This window comes from Trachurus trachurus (assembly GCF_905171665.1).
Source record: "Trachurus trachurus genome assembly, chromosome: 20".
Classification (NCBI taxonomy): Eukaryota; Metazoa; Chordata; class Actinopteri; order Carangiformes; family Carangidae; genus Trachurus; species Trachurus trachurus.
This window is the reverse complement of record NC_139911.1, coordinates 5,950,273-5,969,540: the sequence shown is the minus strand read 5'-3', so window position 1 is coordinate 5,969,540 and position 19,268 is coordinate 5,950,273. Positions and strand designations below refer to the sequence as shown.

General features: G+C 42.9%; 1 protein-coding gene across 1 annotated transcript in view; it reads right to left on the bottom strand.

The window, feature by feature from the left end:
* adarb2 (adenosine deaminase RNA specific B2 (inactive)) overlaps nt 1–18,570 on the bottom strand; it is a gene marked incomplete at both ends in the record, with an annotated part of 206,906 nt that extends 188,336 nt beyond the window's left edge. Inside the window, 3 exon segments of the mRNA XM_083995243.1 lie at nt 7,817–7,894; nt 7,897–7,905; nt 18,468–18,570. Coding sequence (XP_083851369.1) covers nt 7,817–7,894; nt 7,897–7,905; nt 18,468–18,570 — 190 coding nt within the window.
* Nucleotides 18,571–19,268: the final 698 nt, after the last annotated feature.

Genomic DNA, 19,268 nt, shown 5'->3' with positions numbered 1-19,268 from the left:
GCAATGGAAACTCATTTATCTGTGTGTGCGTGTGTGTGTGTGTGTGTGTGTGTGTGTGTGTGTGTGTGTGTGTGTGTGTGTGTGTGTGTGTGTGTGTGTGTGTGTGTGTGTGTGTGTGTGTGTGTGTGATCGTGACACACTCTGCCTTCTAACTCACTGCAACACCTCGTCTTTCACTTTGCAATCTGTCGATTAGCTGAGGAAAAAGGTAAGAAAAGTAAAACATGTCAAAGTTACCGTCGCCACAGTCTCCTGCCAGTTGTCAGTCTAATTAAAAAAAAAAAAAAAAAAAAAAGAAAAAACGCTAATTATAATGTGCGTTCGTCTCTGAAACAGCCACTCAGGTATAACGCCCTGGCTGTCAGGTGTAAACAAGGCTCACAGTTGCACAGGAAGGAAAAATCAATCGACATCTGTTAATTTATCTCAGGCAGGAGACCAAATTGAAAAATGGATTGCTCGACGTACGCGTGGCGCGGGATCTGCATTGTGGTCAAGGAGCGATACGTCTCGGCACCTGCTTAGCGCGCGATAATGGGCAATCGCTGCGGTTTTGGGCCAAATGCGCCAGCCAATGAGGATGAGATTACCATCTTGGCAAAGAGAGGCAGGCGACAACAAGCAGGTGTGTGGAGGACTTGAAGCCGAGGCTGTTTGATGATGAGCAGCAGAGAGAGAGAGAGAACGTGACAATATAATGGTCTGATTATTACAGTTTGTTTTCAGGGACCATTTTCAGGCAGACAGCGATTTAAAGTCCTACTGCGGCGACTTGTGATTTATTACAGACAAATGTGTGAGGCCATACAGTGTGATGGCTAATTCTACTGAGTTAATTACGTTGGAAATTAAATTATGCGTTTAATACTGAGGACTAAACTACTGTGAGAGGTGTTTCTAATAATAGTTTTGTCCTCACTATTTACATATTAGAAACATCATTAAATAAAATGCAATATAATAAAACCAGTGTGTGTTCCTCTATCGAACCTCCAGACATGTTATCGGTGACCCGATCCACACATTATAAACACTTTAGGTCTCAGTTATTGTGTATGTTGTATAGATTAGGAATGTGACTGGACATTACTTTCAATCTACAGTGCATTTGCTAATTATAAATCTACATTTTATATCAGAACCTATTAGTAAACACTGATACGTCTAATGAAAAACTCTTTGAAAATAGGATTTTCAACAAAAACTTGAACTGTAAATCACTCAAGAAAAGTTGTTTTTACTTAAAATCAAATCACAGTGAAATAAAATCCAGTAAATTGCTGATAAAAGCTCAGTGGGGATGAAGTTACTCGTGTCATGTGTACAGTATCTCATAAATCTCTCACAGTAGAAACTAGCCTATATTTTTTATTTTATTTCCTCCTCTCTGGTCTCCAGGTTGTTTTTTCTTATCATAGTAAAACATTAATTAGTATTTTGTCATTTTATTTATCCACGCCTGTTGAACATGGTCTGGGCTTTAATATTAATTTTATATCCCCCTAACTCACACACATTGTCATGATAATCCTGTTTCAACTGGCAGCAGCAGCAGCAGCAGCAGCGACACAGGGATCATTGAAGTCTCCTGTAATTTTATCTTATCTGAGCAGGTGACGTTAGCAGCTGGGAGAAAAGTGCCTGATGTTAGAAAAGGTAAATTCTCGCTGTGAGTGGAAAAACCAGTCGTCTAATAGGAGGAAAATGAAAGACAATGCATCTATTTATTTGTTTATTTACCATTCAGTGTTGATGCAGGTTCCTTCACTGTTAACCAGACTAATGATAATGTCTTCTTCTTCCCGTCTGAACAAAGAAACGATCTCTGTGCCCTCTGACTCATTACATAACGCTGCTGAGGCTAACAGCTAATCTGTCTGTGTGTGTGTTCACATTTCCATTACGGCATCATTGTAAGAGAGGAGAAGCACATTAAAACATTAAAACATTAAAAACCAGCCTCCCCCCTGTGTGCGCTCTGACACGCAATGCACTGACATCATCATTATAATAATAAACAACGAGGCCGTCTGTGAATGAGCGGCGGTGTGATGATGATGACATTTAAAATCTACAAACAACAAACCTGCTCTAATTCAAATGGCTTTTCATTTTAGAGCTAATCTGTGGTAAATTGTGTACTAGTGTGTGTGTGTGTGTGTGTCTCTGTGTGTGTACCCTTGGGCTGATTTACTGTCATAGCTCTACTCCTCTAACACCGTCGCTCTGACAACAATACAGCAGAGCGGCGTCCTTCTGATCATCATGATTGAGATGTTTTATTGGAAAGTGTCGCCCTTTAAAGCCGTCAATATTACACCGACATCACATAGTAATGGTAGAAAATGAAATATATTAATGTTTTCTTTGCCAGAAATGTATAATAAGGAACAAGGATCAGCGAAGCTAAGTTACACAAAGCTAACAACCTGTTGGCCTCATCTAACTCTCAGTCAGGGCCGGCTCTAGACATTTTGGCTCCCTAGGCAAGGTTACTCCCTGGCACCCCAAATTCAAAGTAATAATATTGCAACAAATTCAGTGAGCACTTAAAAATCAAACCTGGAACATCCATTCAACTATGGATTCAAGACTCGTCTAGATCCTCGTTTACACCCTTTTACTACAGTTTCCCTTTTTAAGGCAAACAAGTATCCTCACAAATAGTTTAAAGAGGAATTTAGCAGGATCTTTCCTGTGGCTTTGCTACATTTTAACCTAAATTAAAAAGCTCCGGAGTAATTGTGATAGTTAACTACATGACATGTAACTTGTTACGAGTGAGAACGGAGGCTCTCTGTCTTCCACCTGGCGTCTCATGGCTGAAAACCGCGACACAAACGCACTCTTACCCATAACCCATAATCTTTTGTTTATGACAGTTAAGACTACACAAATACACACATTGTAACTTTTTATAACGTTATCCACCGCTCCATGTATTGATTTTTCGCCGGCTTCATTGTAAACAAATGCACATGGTCAGGTGGAGGGTTAGCAAAACAGCGGAAAAGCAACCAGACTTGCGTAGTTCCTCTTTAAACTCTGGTGTTTCTAACAAAACAAAACAAAAAAAACACCTTTGAGTCAGCACTCACTGCAGGTACCTCTGCTGTGTGTGTGACTGCGGCCACAGCGGGGTTGGTTGGACCAAACCATTGTGAGTCATGAGAGGGGGGTTAAAATTTTGGAAAGATTAAAACAGGTTGTGGTACAGTATTTGTTATTTTCAAGACAGAACATGAAGGAAGGGCATTGCAAATTATTAGCCTACTGAGGGTGACTGGGGGCAGATGGCGCTCTAGGCGACCGCCTATGCCCTGCTCTCAGCAACCAGGCGAATAAATGTTTTTCTTAGATGTCATATTACTCCTTTAAACACGTACAGTACAGTACGAGCCTGAGTGTGATTATCATGAAGCAGCATACACAAGAGAAATGATCAGACAACTGCAGGAGGTGTAAACCTGGCAGAACAGGACGTAGCAAATAAAACATGGCAGCATGAAATTAATAGATGCAGGCAGGAAGAGAGGAGTCCTCAGGTATGTGGCTGTGGCTACGAGTGGGAGTGTGTGTGTGTCTGTGTGTGTGTGCAAGCAGTTCAGGGCTCAAACTGAAAGGCATACTTGCCTGAAGACAAATGGTCCTTTGACCTCTGTATGAACCAGCAGCCCCTGGTGGGTGATAACTCATGACCTGGTGGACTGGTGGGGCATCCATCTCTTACCCGGGTGAGGATGAATGTGATGATGAACGCGCCCGCTCGCTGCTATTTAGATAGCCCTGAAGTCACAGTGATGACAAACTACCCACACACACACACACACACACACACACAGAGCCAGGGCTGAGCCTTGTTTATACTGTCTGCCCATTGAGCACCAACACGAGGACTCGACAAACTCCAACTGTGCCACAGGGAGCTGCTGCTGCTGCTGCGAAAACCCAGGGTCAGCTCAGAACAGGAAACTGTCTCAGACACGATGGCAACTTAAAACTGAGTTTTACTGCACTAACTAATGCATACGGTGTTTTATACTGTAGATCCAGTGTCCTACAGTACAAAGGTGTGTGTAGTGTACAAGTTATGATAAGCAACAAAAAAATAATGATTTCTAAAAGCCAAGATGTCGTCCAGGTGGTGAATCCTTGTCGGTGTGAAAAAGCCCCTGAAGCCGCTTTTATATCATCACTACACAAACCACAAATTGTCTCTATTAACAACACACACTTGGCACTCATAAACAACCACTTCCTTCACCACAGGATCAGATTCAGTTTCCCAGAATCCCACGGGAATCATCTGATCAGGATCAGAGATTCACCGAGGATTAAAAAGCATGTACACTCATTTACTGCACACACACACACACACACTGTGGGGATAATAGGAGGAATTATGAATGGATGAAATACAAGTTCATTATTGTTGCTTGTTTCGTTCTTTACCACATGAGACACAAGTTTTATCTAAATATTACAGTACTTGAATAATTACAGCCCTGGTGATTTCACTTGAAATAGTAACGGACAATATAACAGGCAGGACAGTGACAGGAGGACAAACATGTTTGTAAAAAGATTTATGTATTGAGTTTTTTGGTGAGCGCTTGTAAGAATTGTTATTATTTTTTGTTCTTTTCTTTTTTCTCCCCTTGAAATCTGTGGCATTGCTCCTGGGAGAGCTCACACCCCAGGTGGGTGAAGGGCCGCAGGGCTAAAAAAATCTTAAAAACAACATGACTTTGTAATTTAAATGTGGAATGTGCGACTGACTTTACACACACGACAACCCACACATTTTAATGCCACAGTCTTTTCCAACCTGGTTGCTTGTTGTTTACTGTTCAATAAAAGTGGGAAATGTTTCTCCTCCAGCACCTCGCTGCTCTTCCCTGATACAAGTCCTCCTGACGTCACCTACCTATGTTCATGGACATGGGAAATGTGCAATATCCTTAGGTGCAGTTGATATTTATTTATTTTTTATATCCTTCTACATATTTTTTATAATTGTGTGCACTTGTTTATCGCATTTTTTACTCTTTCACCTACGAGTGTCCTCTGCACAAGAATTCCTATGTACCTTAACAAATGTACAAATGGCAAATAAACTTTATCTTATCTCATCTATACAAACAGCGCCTTCAGAGCAACATGGCAGCTTCCTGTCCCTGTGTTGTTTCCAGTTCTTCTTTGTCGGGCGTTTTGGTGTCAGTTGCAGCCGACAGTTTGGAGAAAACTCTCCTGGATCCAGTGCCAAGAAGATAATAGCACCTGCAGCCCGGAGAGGTCACCGCTCTGACCTGCAGGGACTTCTCTATTGTTGAGTCATTGTCTGGGAGCACAGACTGTGTGTGTGTGCATGCATCCTCTCATGTGCACATATTTCCCTCCATGCTCGATTTGTCTTCCACGCGGGTCTGCACCACCACGCGTACGTACACGGCCAACCAAGCGAGCGTTTTTTCCCTCTCCTTATCCAACCGATGGTCCATTCAAATTAAAATGAACTTCCATCACACTAATAGAAGGAGCGGAGAACAAAGCGCCAGCTCTCTGCAGTCAGCAGGAATAGCAGGAGGATTATCACCGCTATCGTCAGGGGCTATTATCATTAAACCCAGTTGCCACTCCGCACAGTGAGTTCACTGCAGCACAAGTTGGAGTTTGAGCTCAGAGCCGGCGTTTTTAGCGGCAGAAACCCCGGCACGCGGTGAACACTGCAACACTTCATTCCTTTGATTTCAATTAAGCACATCTGGACATTCAGGGGGAAATGATGTGTATTTTGGAAAACAACTAAATATAATCTGGAGCTAATGAAACGTTTAACTGTAAAGTGTGAGCTGTGCAGGAGTTAAAAAACAAAACCCTGTGGCTACCTTATGTTTTGATCTATTTCAGCATTTTCAACGGTTTTCTGCAGCACATCTAATGTGAATGTAATTAATATTAACAAAACCTGTAGCTGCCTCTGTAACAGGACACTTAGTTACTCTTTTAAGTTTTTCTTGACACAAATAAATTAATTTAAAGTCTAAACACTTGTAATTATTAGATGTATATCCAATATGTATATCTCTAATAATGAAGGACAGTTATAAAGACAGACATAATTCACAAGTGTTTGGACTTTAAATTCATTATATTAGTGATATAATGTATATAATAGCTAGTAATCAACTCTACATCTATGAAAAATTGGTTGCACCTATTGTATATATATGCATGACATAAATAAAACCTCATAAATATGAAGCTAACATCATTAAACCAAATCACCCAGTCCTGTTTGGTTTAATGGTGTGTTAATGGTGGTGTTACAGTGACTTTAATTGGGATAAAATATACTAAAACCTAATTATTAAAGGAGCTGAGTCGTAATGTGGGGGAGAGTCAACTGATTAAATTAGCTGCTTCACTAGAAATTTGTTATGAAAAATGAGTAAACTATTGACAAAACCTGTCAATCCCTTCACAGTCAATAACATAAAATGAAAATAGAGATCAGGAATAGATCATCAAGTGAAAACACAGCAGAGTAGAAGTTCCTTGAGTGTGTTAGGTTCTACACTGTACAAGCACCTGGATTACACACTGACACTGAGGAAACCGATGATGATGAGGAGCAAAGATCAGGAAATACAAGACGATATCAGAGACCCTGATACAACCGGTATCAACTGGTGTGTGTGTGTGTGTGTGTGTGTGTGTGTTCCTATTTGACTCTGAGAAGAAGTGATGCTGTTGTAGCAAATTGTGTCAACTGGATAAGAATGAATCTAACTAGAGAAACAAGGCTGCTCGTATCCGTTCAGAGCGCGTCGTGTGTTTGCATTCATATTCATTTACACCCTGACTGCTTATATACTGTATGACATTTGAAGTTGTTTGCTGCTGCTGCTGCTGCTGCTGCTGCTGCTGCTTGTTGTTATTCAGAGAAATGGAAGAAAGATTCGAGCTGAAGTGAAGCAAAGCTGTTTGAGCAGCTGACAACACTGCTGCTCTTCAGACGTACAGCTGGATCTCTCCCACACAGGAACGCCGGCCGACATTGGGACTGTGTTATTTTATTTTAGTTTTTTTGTCTCTCTGATGGGGACATATACACAATATACCTTGTGTCTAAATGTGGAAGGGCGGCGGTGAGTACGCCGGTTCATCTGTGCCAGCATTTTCCTTTCCAGAGACATCCCTCTCTCTCCACCCTCTCTTTGTCCTTTACGCAAGGCAACATTCATAGCCCGGGGTCCTACACACCCTTCACCCTTCACCGACAGCTCCAGCCCCACAGCGCCACTGTGGGATCGTCAGGGAGGGAGGGAGGATGAGGGAGGGAGGGAAGGAGGGAGGGATGTGGATGAAATTCTCCATCATGCCAAAGCCCATCCAAGCAGACCCATGCCAAAGCACCATGTGTGTACAAACAATCCAACTGAATCCGACTCGATGTATACTCAGGCCTTATCTGGGCGAAGCCAAATACACTCTGAGCTATCAAAGGCGACGGATGAGTGATTGGGACTCTCAGTTTTTTCGGGCAAAATGCAAACACATCTATTACGCTCCACCACTTCAAGCTGTACAAATCAAAATCAAAAAAAGCGGCGGCGGCAAAGCAAGCGGGGAAAATAAACACCACGCCGTGTGACTGTTAAGAACTTAGGGGGGAAAAACAGGACTTCGTATATATCGGAAAACGGATCGGCCCCCGGAGGTATATAAAAACTCCCGACTCGGCCATCGCCCGGTGATACGCAGAACATCAGACAGAGTTAATGCAGGCAAAGATTTTTTTTTTTCTAAATACCTTTTAAAGGATTTGCAAGATAAGCCTGTCGGTCTCTCCTAGAAGGAACCCCTAAAGGATGCGAGAATCGATGGATGAGAGAGGATTTACTGTAGGGCGAAGAGGAGGAAAAACTGTTATTTAATGCTCGTGTGATGTGAAGTGAATATGGAAGCAGGCGGGGAAAGCTCACATGTGTGCGGCGGCGGCAGCGGCGGCTCGTCATCATCAATGCACTAATCTGCCATTAAGCAATTCCATCAGCCATATGGATCTAATGTGCACTGGATGCAACTGTATTACTTAGTATATTTTTGTGAATCAACCACCAGCACCGCCACACACGGAGGAATGAAGAAGTGAAAGAGATCGCTGCTCGTCTAGAAAATATCACAGAGCTGGAAAACAACATGCACACAGCTCATCACACACACACAGAAACACACACACACACACATCTCTTTATGGCAGAGAGATAATGCTAACCACTTAGCATTTAGTGCCTTAACAATCCTCTGCGGGTAAACTATAAAGAGGAATATGTCCGTTTGATAAACCCCCTAACTGGCCAATCAGAGCGGCCATAAGTAGACACAGAAGGTCCATCATGCTTTGCATCATTTGGAGCTGCAGAGAGAGCAGCGTAACTGTGTAAAGAGAGAGAGTGTGTGTCTGGATTTTCAACCTGTTTGTTTGGTTTTAGACTTTTGTTTAAACTCAGTTCAACTTCCATGCACATTTTCATGCAGTTTGGCTTCTGGCTTTTGCACAACAACATGACAAACATTTAAACTTTGACCACTGCAGGAACAAAACACTTTGCATTCCTCTCTCTCTTTCTCTTTTGTTTCTCCAAACTATTTCTACAGCATCTTCAAAGCAGCAACAATAGTTCAGCTTCAACTTGTGCAAAAGCTGAAATCCAACCTGTTTGCATTTACACTGAGGAAAAAATGGAAAACATAAGGAAACAACTCAACGTAAACTGCATTAGCTGGCTCACTGCAGCCTATACTGTAAAACCAAGCAACTGAGATAAATCAAGACTTTATCTGCTCTCTGAAACCAAAAGAGCATTTAAAAAAACAGTGAACAGCACATGTTCATCACAAGAACAGAAAACTTAGAGCAGGGGTGTCAGACTTCAGACCTGCGGGATGAGTTTGCCAAGTGTAAAAAGTATATACAAGACAGAAGAGACATAACATTGTTGAAATTGCACATATTTTACTCAAGAAGATTCAAGTTGTTCATAATTAGTTTGTAAAAGGACAGTAAACAGTTAATAATGTACTTCTTTGCACTGAAACAAAGGGAAAAGTTTAGAGTTCTTGTTATTTATAGGTTATTATACTATTATTTTAATTCCACTTGAGATCAAATTACGCTGCATGTGGCCCCTACAATGAACTAAAATGACTTTGTCACCCCTGACCTAGAGTGACTGTAACACACAGTAATACCACGCTACAGTCTTCTCCAGCTGCTCAGATTCGTATTAATTACCTATAAAGGAAATCGACGTATCGGTGATGGACAGCAGCGATTGTGGTGTGTCCACTTGAGTTGAAGTTGTGTGTGTGTGTGTGTGTGTGTGTGTAGCCAGGTGAAGGTGAACAGCAGGAGAGGAAGAGGAGAGGATGGAAGAGGAGCCGGCTCGGTGAAATGAACTCGTCGGGACGTTGTTCAGGTGTAGGATTGTCTCCGACCTCCAGAGAGAGCCCCCGGGAGAGGCCCTCTTGTAAAACGCTCCATCTTATTAATGGAAATAAATGCTGTTAGCTCCCACCCCCTCCTCGTCGCCTGTACCCCCCCCCCCCACCCCACCCCCACTCCCCTACCCTGCAGCAATAAGACGTGTCTATTCTTGGCTAAAGTCCCCTTCATTAACGTTATCTCCAAATAGGCGCCCAGTCTGATGGCGAGGGAAGGGATAGGTTAAGCTGCTTCATCCAATTTCATTATTCCATATGAGGCGGGGTATCAGTGCTAACTTTGCCATGTCAGCACAGCAGCACAGCACACATTGGTGCGGTGGGGGGGGGAGCAGTTGTGCCGTCATGTGGCTGAAGCATGAAGCTGACATCGGTGCAGAGGTTTTAAGTCACTGGGGAGTCGAGCAGCTGATCAGATGCCGTCCGAGAGCATTCATGTGTTTGGAATTTTTAATTTTCAAATGCACTCAAATGGCAGCTAAACACATTTCACGGATGACTTGCCATAGTTTGGACTTTTTTCCTTTTTTTTTGGTGCACAAATTTCTAACACCTTCTACTTCTGCTATTTTCTGCATATGAAATATGTCCAGTTTTCACAGTAGCAGCTCCCATGCTGCGAGCACACACAAGGCAAGCCAGAGGACAACAACAACAACAACGACGACGACAGCAACAACAACAACGTGTGTGCTCTGCTGACAAGAGAAATGGGAGAAGAAACAAAAAGAAAGACAGAAGAGGGATCAAGGAAGTGTGAAACTGCAGAGCGTCAAATGATCTGGCCTCTCTCCAGGCATGATGACTCAGGGACGGCGGCACAGTTAGAGCTAATTAGGATCATAAACTGGAGAAATGTTTTTCCACCGCGATGTGTGGGGCAACTCCAACGCTGCTGCTGCTGCTGCTGCTGGTGGTCGGACTGTAGATGTGATGATATCATGAGTCAAAAGCTACATTTGACTGAATCATATCGAGGATGGAAATAATAGAGCTGATAAAAGTCACACTGAAAGGAGATTTACGATTTAAAGCTGTCTGTGTTCATGAAAGGTCAGGCTGTTTCTATATATTGTATTAATTAAAGGGACAACGAGGAGTTTCTATTTGGTTATAAAAAAGTCTCACGTTAATGTGGATGAATCTACGCTACCCACATTTGTTAACGGGCCCATTTTCGATAAATATATCGTTTTGTCTCGTTTCTTTACTTTCGGTTTCGTGGCGAGTCATGAGAATAACGCTGCCGAATCGCCGTTTATGGTTGGAACTACGACGGTATGTGATCGTCTTCGTACCTCTGACTTTAATTCTTGATGAATGAAAACATGAGTCTGTCTTGCACCGGTCAAAGAATTTCACGGTGCGCACGGAGGCTTATAAATGTAGTGTGAAAACGCTTCGCTTTTCCAAAATTCCTCGTTGTCCCTTTAATAGTTGATCTGCTGTCTATACTTTTGATTTTTTGACATGTTAAGCTCATGAAATGTAAGAAAATTGGAATAAAAATGTCCAAATTGAAGTTGTGGCAGTTGGATTTTTTTGTCAACTTTTGCATCAATCTGCACCAATAAATTGATTAATGAACAATTTGTGCTTTGGCTCAACACAACTGAAGCAGGTCAACAAAGAGTTAACAGACGTAAAGTCAGGAGACACAGCAGACGGCGCCCTGGGTTCCTGTCTGAAGATGGCCGACCAGGCATGAAAAGGACATTTTATTCGACATTTGGAAACATACTGTAAGTCAGTGGTTTCTAACCTGGGGGGTCAGGACCCAGACAAGTGGGCGCAGGATGAGTCAAATGGGTTGCGACATGATTTTAGGGGTAGAAAATAATAATAATAATATTAATCCTGTTGCACAAGATTGTGTTTATATTTTTCTATCTTTCCTCTGACCTGGGTTAAACTGTAAAATAAAAACTGATTCAAACCAACATAATAACAGACTGAGAGGAGATGAATGAACTGCTCACAACTCATAAACACTCTTCCTGTCATACGCCGGCTATTAAGGGACCACAAGCCCCAAAAAAACAGAAAGAAAAATCCATTAGAACAAATAGTGAAATGTGCCAGAAGCTGAATAAACGTTCCTCTGGAGGCTCGGTGCTACAGTTAAATGGTGTTAAGATGTTTTGACCTATCAGTGCTGCAGAGTGGGAGTCAAGCTGCGCTGCCGTTAATCTACACTGCACAACTGTTTCTGTCTGAAGCTGAAGAGAGAGAAAGAAAAAACTGTAATAATACAGTACAGTGAATCCTGCAGGACAGAGGTTCAAGCAGGATGAGTTTTTAAAAGGTATAGGGGAATAATTAAGTAAAATACGTTTTACCTTTTCAAGAATCCAGGAGTGTGAGAGGGTAAAATCACTTTATATAGATATATATGTATATAAGTGGTCTAAGTTCTGAGCCAATCAGAGGAGAGCCTTCACGGCATCCTGTCTCCTGATTGGCTCGTCAACCTGTTGTTACCAGAGCTCCAGAGAGGAGAAGTAAAAACAACACCAAGATGGTTTTGGTTGCTTAAAAAACACAAATATGAAGCAACACTTCGAATAAAAACCAAATGTTGCTCCTCAAACATCACAGATTTTTTTTCTTTCTCCCATGTGACAACTAAACTGTTGTAACGTCGACACTTGTTACACAAAGTCACAAACTGTCGGAGCCGTCAGTCAACCAGCAGCAACTCTCCGCTTCGACTCCACTTTGTTCTCTATAAAAGTCCGACCGACGCCGACTCTGAATCTGTCTGACAGCTGATCCGAGGCAGCAGCTCCCTCAACCCTCAACCCTCAACCCTCTCCCTCTCTCTCTCTCTCATGTTGTGTTGTGTTGTGTTGTGTTGTGGACTGCAGACACACAAACACTGACAGGAAGCAACAACGCTGCCGACTTGGCTGCGCTACATCTCTGTTTATGAGGACTGACAGCTCGCAGTGAACGGGAGTACACCAACACATACTGTACTGTACTGTACACACACACACACACACACATGCACACACACACAACAAATTAACACACTGATACAGTCTCTGGGTTGCATACATTAGCACAGTTAAACTCTATCAGTGTAACACCTTTTTAAATGCCCCCAAAAAAGTAGTGATGTGTAATGTTTCGACAAGAGCGTAACACAATTACTATACTGTAAAACTCCTGTTTTTGCTGTCATGGCAACGGTGTGCAACAAGTTATTTGTGATGTGAGTCATACCTTTATCTCTCCTCCTGTGGGAGTCGTCAAACAACAGACTAATTAACTTAAGTGTCACCTTTTTTATTATTATTATTTTACCTGTGCTTTTTTTAATATATATACTTTTTCTTTTTCAGCTGCTCGTGTGTTTTCCGGATAAAATTTTGTTTTTCCGTGCCTGAACTTTAAGTACAATCCCTCACTGCAAAAAAAAGAAGAAATCCAAGAGGGACTATTACGAGATAATTACTAATTATGCTAATGTGCTAAAGTTGTGCTATTCCTTTTTTTTTTTTCCTTGGTCATTTTATCTGCGGCCTCCAGAGACGACAGTCAGTAGTAAAAACCTTTTTCCCTCAGTCAGTCAGAGGACGCTGTGTCCTAAACCGGCGACTCCTCCGCCGCCGCCGTCGCTGTCGCCACGGCTACCCTTAATCAGGAAGTGCCTGTAAATTCACAGAGCGGTGCATGTGCAGAGGGAGAGACCACGCCGCGCCGCGCCGCGCCGCGCCGCCTCCGTTGGCACTGACCTTCATTAACCTCATAAATGCCAGCGGTGTTCCTGTCGCAGCTCTTAATGCGGTTATCAGCACAAACACAAACAAATGTGACAGAAGTGTTTCAGGGCTAAAAACTGGAGCATCTGGGGAAACGCAGCTCCTCTCGCCTCACACACACACACACACACACTCACACAGAGAGGCTGCGTGACATTGGGCTGTCCCGATATGGAAACCACCAGCACGAGGAACTACTCTGCTCCAAGAACCAGTAAACCACCACCTACTGTACTGTACTACACTGTAAACAAACAAACCCACATTAGCATGAACAATTTACAAGAAGTGTTTTCATTTAAAGCTCTTTGTCTGCTGCTGCTGCTGCTGCTGCTGCACTAGGGTTTTTATTTATGAATGTAAACACAGGGTCGTTGCAGGAAATATACTGTACCATTACAACTCATGTGGACAGGTTTACAGGCGCCGTTACACCCGTTTGGCAGCGAAGCACAGGAAATCTAAGACACTGACAAAAACTAAGCAGGTCATTTCACCTGAACTCCTCCTGAACCACATCACTCCACTTCAACGGAACTATTTTTCAATATGATCTCACTGTAGCATTGTCTGGCACCAAGCAGCTTTTTTATTTTATACTGATGCAGCCAGTCAGGCTCTAACACGTGGGAACTGAACTGTGTGTTTGTATTATTTCTTTGCAATTCTGCTGTTTGAGTTGAAAAGAAATAATCTTGAAGCTGCAGTTTTTAAAGATTGTTTTTCCCCCCACTGTTGTTGGGACACATGAGAGACAGACAGGAAATGAGGGGAGACATGCCAAACCGGGCACATTGCTTTTACAGTAGGTTGCAGTTTTACTTCAACTTTAAGTTTCAGTGCATCGAGAAAAAGACATAAAAGCTGCACAACAAACAACTGAACCAAGTTTGCACCGATTACAAACTCAGCTACAAAGTTGTATCTTAATGCCATGCAGTTTGCACCATTAGCCGTAGACATATGGGGTTTTAGATCAGCAGAAGGTGACATATAAAACTGCAAGACACTCATTTAGTGCTCTGTGATGGACCACAATGGGAACCTGCTGCTTTTCCGTCTGTACAAAGTCTTTTACAAACAAACTATTTTTCTTATTCAATGGAAACGAAGACATCTGCAGAGTACGACAGCAACGAGATGAAACTCAGTGTTTACATACAACACTGCTATCACAACTGGAAGCACATGAAAACATCTGGTAGTGTAATCTCAAACATGTGTCGTCATCTGACCACAACAAAGCTATTTTTAGAAGTTCATGACAACGTTGCAACACACAGGATTTGGGAGATGGAAGCTACACTTTACATGATTTGTTAATAAATCAGATAATTTACAAAACATACCTGGCTTATCTTTATATCTTTTTTGAAAACCAGTTAAATCCTTAACGCAGTCCTCTCCTCGTCCCTCGCCTCCACACTCCCTCTGTCACTGTCACCACGGCTACGGGGGGAAGCGGCTGATACCGGCGTTTCCTCCCTCTCTGCTCGTCTGCAGGTCAGACAGTCAGAGAACCTCCTCCGTGACGAGTCTGCCTGACGCCCATCAACGTGTCCGACCCCCCCTCGTCCCCCCCCCGGCCTCCTTAGACGGCGATGACCCCCTCGCCCTCTGCCCTGCTCTCCTCCGTACGCCGCCACCGCCATCACCCCCGCCTGGTGCTTTCTGCACACACCGACCCCTCTGCCGCCACCTCACTCACAACGACAGCATAAACAGTAATTGCTACATAAATCATGTTACACTCTTTGTGTTTTTCACGTTTCCCCCCTTGGCGTGTATCTTGATGATTTGCTGATATACTGTAGTGTGCCCTGCAGAGTACAGGGTGATAAGTACGGTTGTAAAAAATAAAATATATATAAAAATAAAAATGTTGGTCTATAAATCTCTACTGTGCTCATTTTGCTTCATAAAAAAACACACAGTACTTATGGTGCACTTAAAGTCAGATGAGAGGGACAGAGGTCATGTGATAGTGGTGATTGACAGGTAGGAATAAAAATAAATAAATAAAATAAAATAAAATGGCACATGTTCCTGTAGATCACTGCACTGGACTGTCACACACCTCCAAAAAGGAATTTATTTGTGGCGCCGACGACGACGACGACGAAGTCCCTTTGGAGAGTTAACCGTAAATCACATCATCGACTGTGATTAATTAGACACGGTGTAAGTCCATGAATCCTTCTTCTAGGAGCGATGACACCGGTCACACACTGCGCTTTAAAAGTGGAGGGTGGGGGGTGGGATGGGATGGGAGGGGGGGCAAACACATCCAGAGCGAGGTGTATGTACATGTACGTCCGCAACTGAAGTGAACAACGCGGGGAGGCAGCTGGTTGGCAAACAGCAGCACACACACACACACACAACACACACAGCTGACGGGATTTAGGAAAGTGTGGGATTTCTACAAAGTCCGGCCTGTAATCTCCTCTGTGTAATGATTTGTTTTTGTCCATCCACCCCCCCCAAAAAAAGAAATGAACAATTGCAAAGAAGAGTTTGGTGGGAAGGAAAAAAGAAAGAAAAAAAAATTAAAGTAGAAGTTGTGAGGATGATGAATCTGCTTACAGCCTCACCAAAAAAAAAAAACCTCAATACACACACACACACATACACACACAGGTTTTAGTGAGTCCATCTACAAATAATCTGCAGCCTTTTCTAGGGATTAAGCCTCAAATGCCAAGCAATAATCCCTCTGTGACTTTCTGCCTTAAGGTCTGTGAAAATAATTGTGTGAAATCTCAAGATGATCACATTTGAGATGAAGGAATATAAAAGATATAAAATAAAAAGAGGCTTGTTTAATCTTTATGTGATTTGTGCTTAAGTTTGAAGTAGGGAAAAAAAAAATCTTCCAATCCTAAATTGTGGGATTTACTCTGAAACATTTAGGGACGGGTATTAAAAAAAAGAAGAAAAAAAAAGGCAGAGGACTGGACAGGAGCAGAGTGAACGTCTCAGCTGCAGAGCATCCAACCTCCTGCAGCTCTTGGAAGAAGTCAGCGACCAGCATCAGCACTTTCTCCCCCCCCCCCACACTAAAAGACACAGTTCATTTCCAGCCGGTCCCCCCTGAACTGGGCCCCTAATGTCCCGTGTTATCAGAATGAATCAGCAGCACTGATAAATTAGCCGTTCGGAGGGAGCACGCGGCGAAGGCCTGTCAGCTAATGTGCACGCGTTTGTGTGATACTCATATGCAATGCTTAATGTTGTGGAACCAATTCTGTCGTTTTCCATTATGTAAATACATTTGCCTCAGCACTATATTTTATGTATTGTCTGCCTTGTCTCAATTACTTGGGCTATTAAAAATCAAGAGGTTATGGAAATGAGGTTGCAGTTGTCTGTTTGTAGTTTGATGACAAGTGCAAAGTGTTTATGAAAAGCTCGTTATGCATTCAATCGCAGTCGGATACGTCAACACGCTCCGAGCATTCATCCATATTCCACAATGCGATGAAGAGGGTGGCACGTCAGTATCTTCAAGCATAAACAACACAAACAGTTGTGTTATCGTCTGTTACAGCCATAAATAAATAACAAAAAATGTGTCGTTGATATTTTATTCAGATCTCTTTCCTTCGTTTTCTTATGGAGGTGCCAGGAAATGTTAGAATAAGAGAAATAACACACTCTCAGTCTGGGAGTGTTTGGGGCTTTTTGCCAGAGCAAATAAGTGGTTTGATGCTTTAGTTTGAGTAATTTACTGTTAATTAGCCAAAAAAAAAGGAGAAAAAAAACACCTCAGGGGATAATCAAGAGGACTGAATCAGAGGGGGGATAATATCTTTACAGGCAGCTTTAAGCTATCAAAGGTTTCATATCTAAAATAACTTTCTTGTTAATCTCTTTTCAAAATGCCATTCCCTCCATTTTTCTGACTGTGGAGTGAAGATGAAATAACACGGTGTAAAAAAGAAAAAAAAAATTACAGTGAGTGAACAACAACAAAAAAAAACTAAAAAAATGTCTGGTAAATTGTGACAATTTTGAAATAAAAGAAAAGAACATCAAATTGAAGAGTGTTAGGATGGAAATGTGTGCTTTGATTCCCACAATGGCAGAGGAGGAGGAGGTGGGATTTGTTGAGCATGAACCTGCGGTCAGCAGCTTCTGTTACAGTTCGGCTGCAGAAACAGAAAGAGACGACGACGAAGACGAAGAGTGTCTGGAAAAATGTCACAGTTTGTGATGCTTTTCCATTTTAATTACTTGCACTTCTTCATTAGTAACACTTCTCCTGTTTACAGCTGAGCTCATAATTAATAATAAAAAAAATCACAACATATGAATGAATATATTAACCTGAAATTAAAACATTTCAGTTCCTCTGTCTCTCTGTTTCAGGCCCCACCGCTGATTCTCAAACTTTAGCTATTTTAGTATTGAGTGGAGCTGAATTAAAGCTCTGGAGCTCAAGCCTCTAATTAGGTAGAAAGTGTTTCTATAAGACTCAACAGGAAAAAGAAAGAAGCTCTGAGAGAGTATGAAGAATATCTAAGGCGAGGTATCAGTTATATGTAATATGTAATTAAATTGCTGCAGTTTGAATGCTGGGTTTTACTTTACTCCTTAACCTCGAGTTTAATTCCTTTAAGTTATTAACAAAAGACGTAGAAATGAGAGAACTGCTTCTTTTTAATGAGGAAGTTAAACGGCTCTGGTGCCACGTAGCGTTTTATTCCTCTGCATAAAAAAAGAAAAAAAAGAAACTGGTGTTAAACGGTCAAAACCGAGCCGCTTCCCACACGCGCTGCGTTGATTCAAACTATTATCACCGTGGTCCTGGATGTCTGAGACACTGGAGGCTTTTAGAACAGACAATAAAGCGCAGCGGCAACTTCAGCTTCAGCTTCAGCAGGGGAAGACAATGCGTCATTCAGAGCCGATGCTACGAGAGGTTTTTTTGTTGTTTTGTTTTTTACTGTTCCTTCACAGAGCAGGTGACATTTCTTTATGTTCACTCTTTGCTCTGTTTCGAGGTGTGAGGAGGAGGAAACAGCAGCAGCCGCCGCCGCTGGTGCCGCCTGAGCGGAGAGGAGAGGAGTCGCCCCGGCTGCCAAGGTGCGCACGACCTCTGCTCGGAGGAAGATGGAAGAAAGAAAAAGAAAAAGAAAGAAAAGGGAGGGAAACAAAACAAAACAAGTAAGTGTTGTAAAGTTTTACCTTTTCTCTTCGATCGCCTCCTCCTCCTCTTCTTCAGCTTGCATTTGACCTGGCCGCCCTGAGCCCCGGACGCGCGGCTGTTGTTTCCAAGTACGGATGCCATGAGCGCAGCGCAGCAGCAGCGCAGCAGCAGCGGAGGAATAACTTGGACTCGGCGGCTCGACTCTCCTTTGTACTTGTCTCGCTTCAGCCTCCGCTGCTCTCTGGTAACGCAGCAGCAGCGTCCTCGGGTTTGACGTAGACTCGGACTAGATTTTCAGCTTCTCCCTCCTTCCCTTTTTTTTTATCCCTCCAAACCTGGAGTGGTGGTGGTGTTGGGAGGTGTTGGGGGGTGTTGGGGGGGAGGTGGGAAGCGCGTCTTGCTGTTCGCGTATCACCTCTGAAACTCCAGCTCGCCTCCAGCTCGCGGGGAGACTGTTCAGCCTCAGCGCCGCGTGCAGCCGCCGCTCTCCGCTGCACCGATACCTGACGGCGCCCTGTCTGTCCGCGCGCCACTCTCTCTCTCTCTCTCTCCCTCTCTTTCTCTCTCTCTCCCACAGTTTTCCCCGCGCGCCTCTGAAGAAATTTTTTGGCATCAGCCACTTTGAATTCAATCATGCGGGACTCCTATCTATTTGCTGCCGAGCTTTCTAATTAGGGTCCAATCCTGGCTGTCTGGGAGGTGTGACATCACTAGCGACACCCACCAGCCCACACCCCTTATTCACCCGCTGCTGCTTCTTCTTTCTTTCTATCTTTCTTTTTTTTCTTTTCTTTTTTTACATTTTGACTTATTCCTCCACAATGTTCCTCCACTTTTTT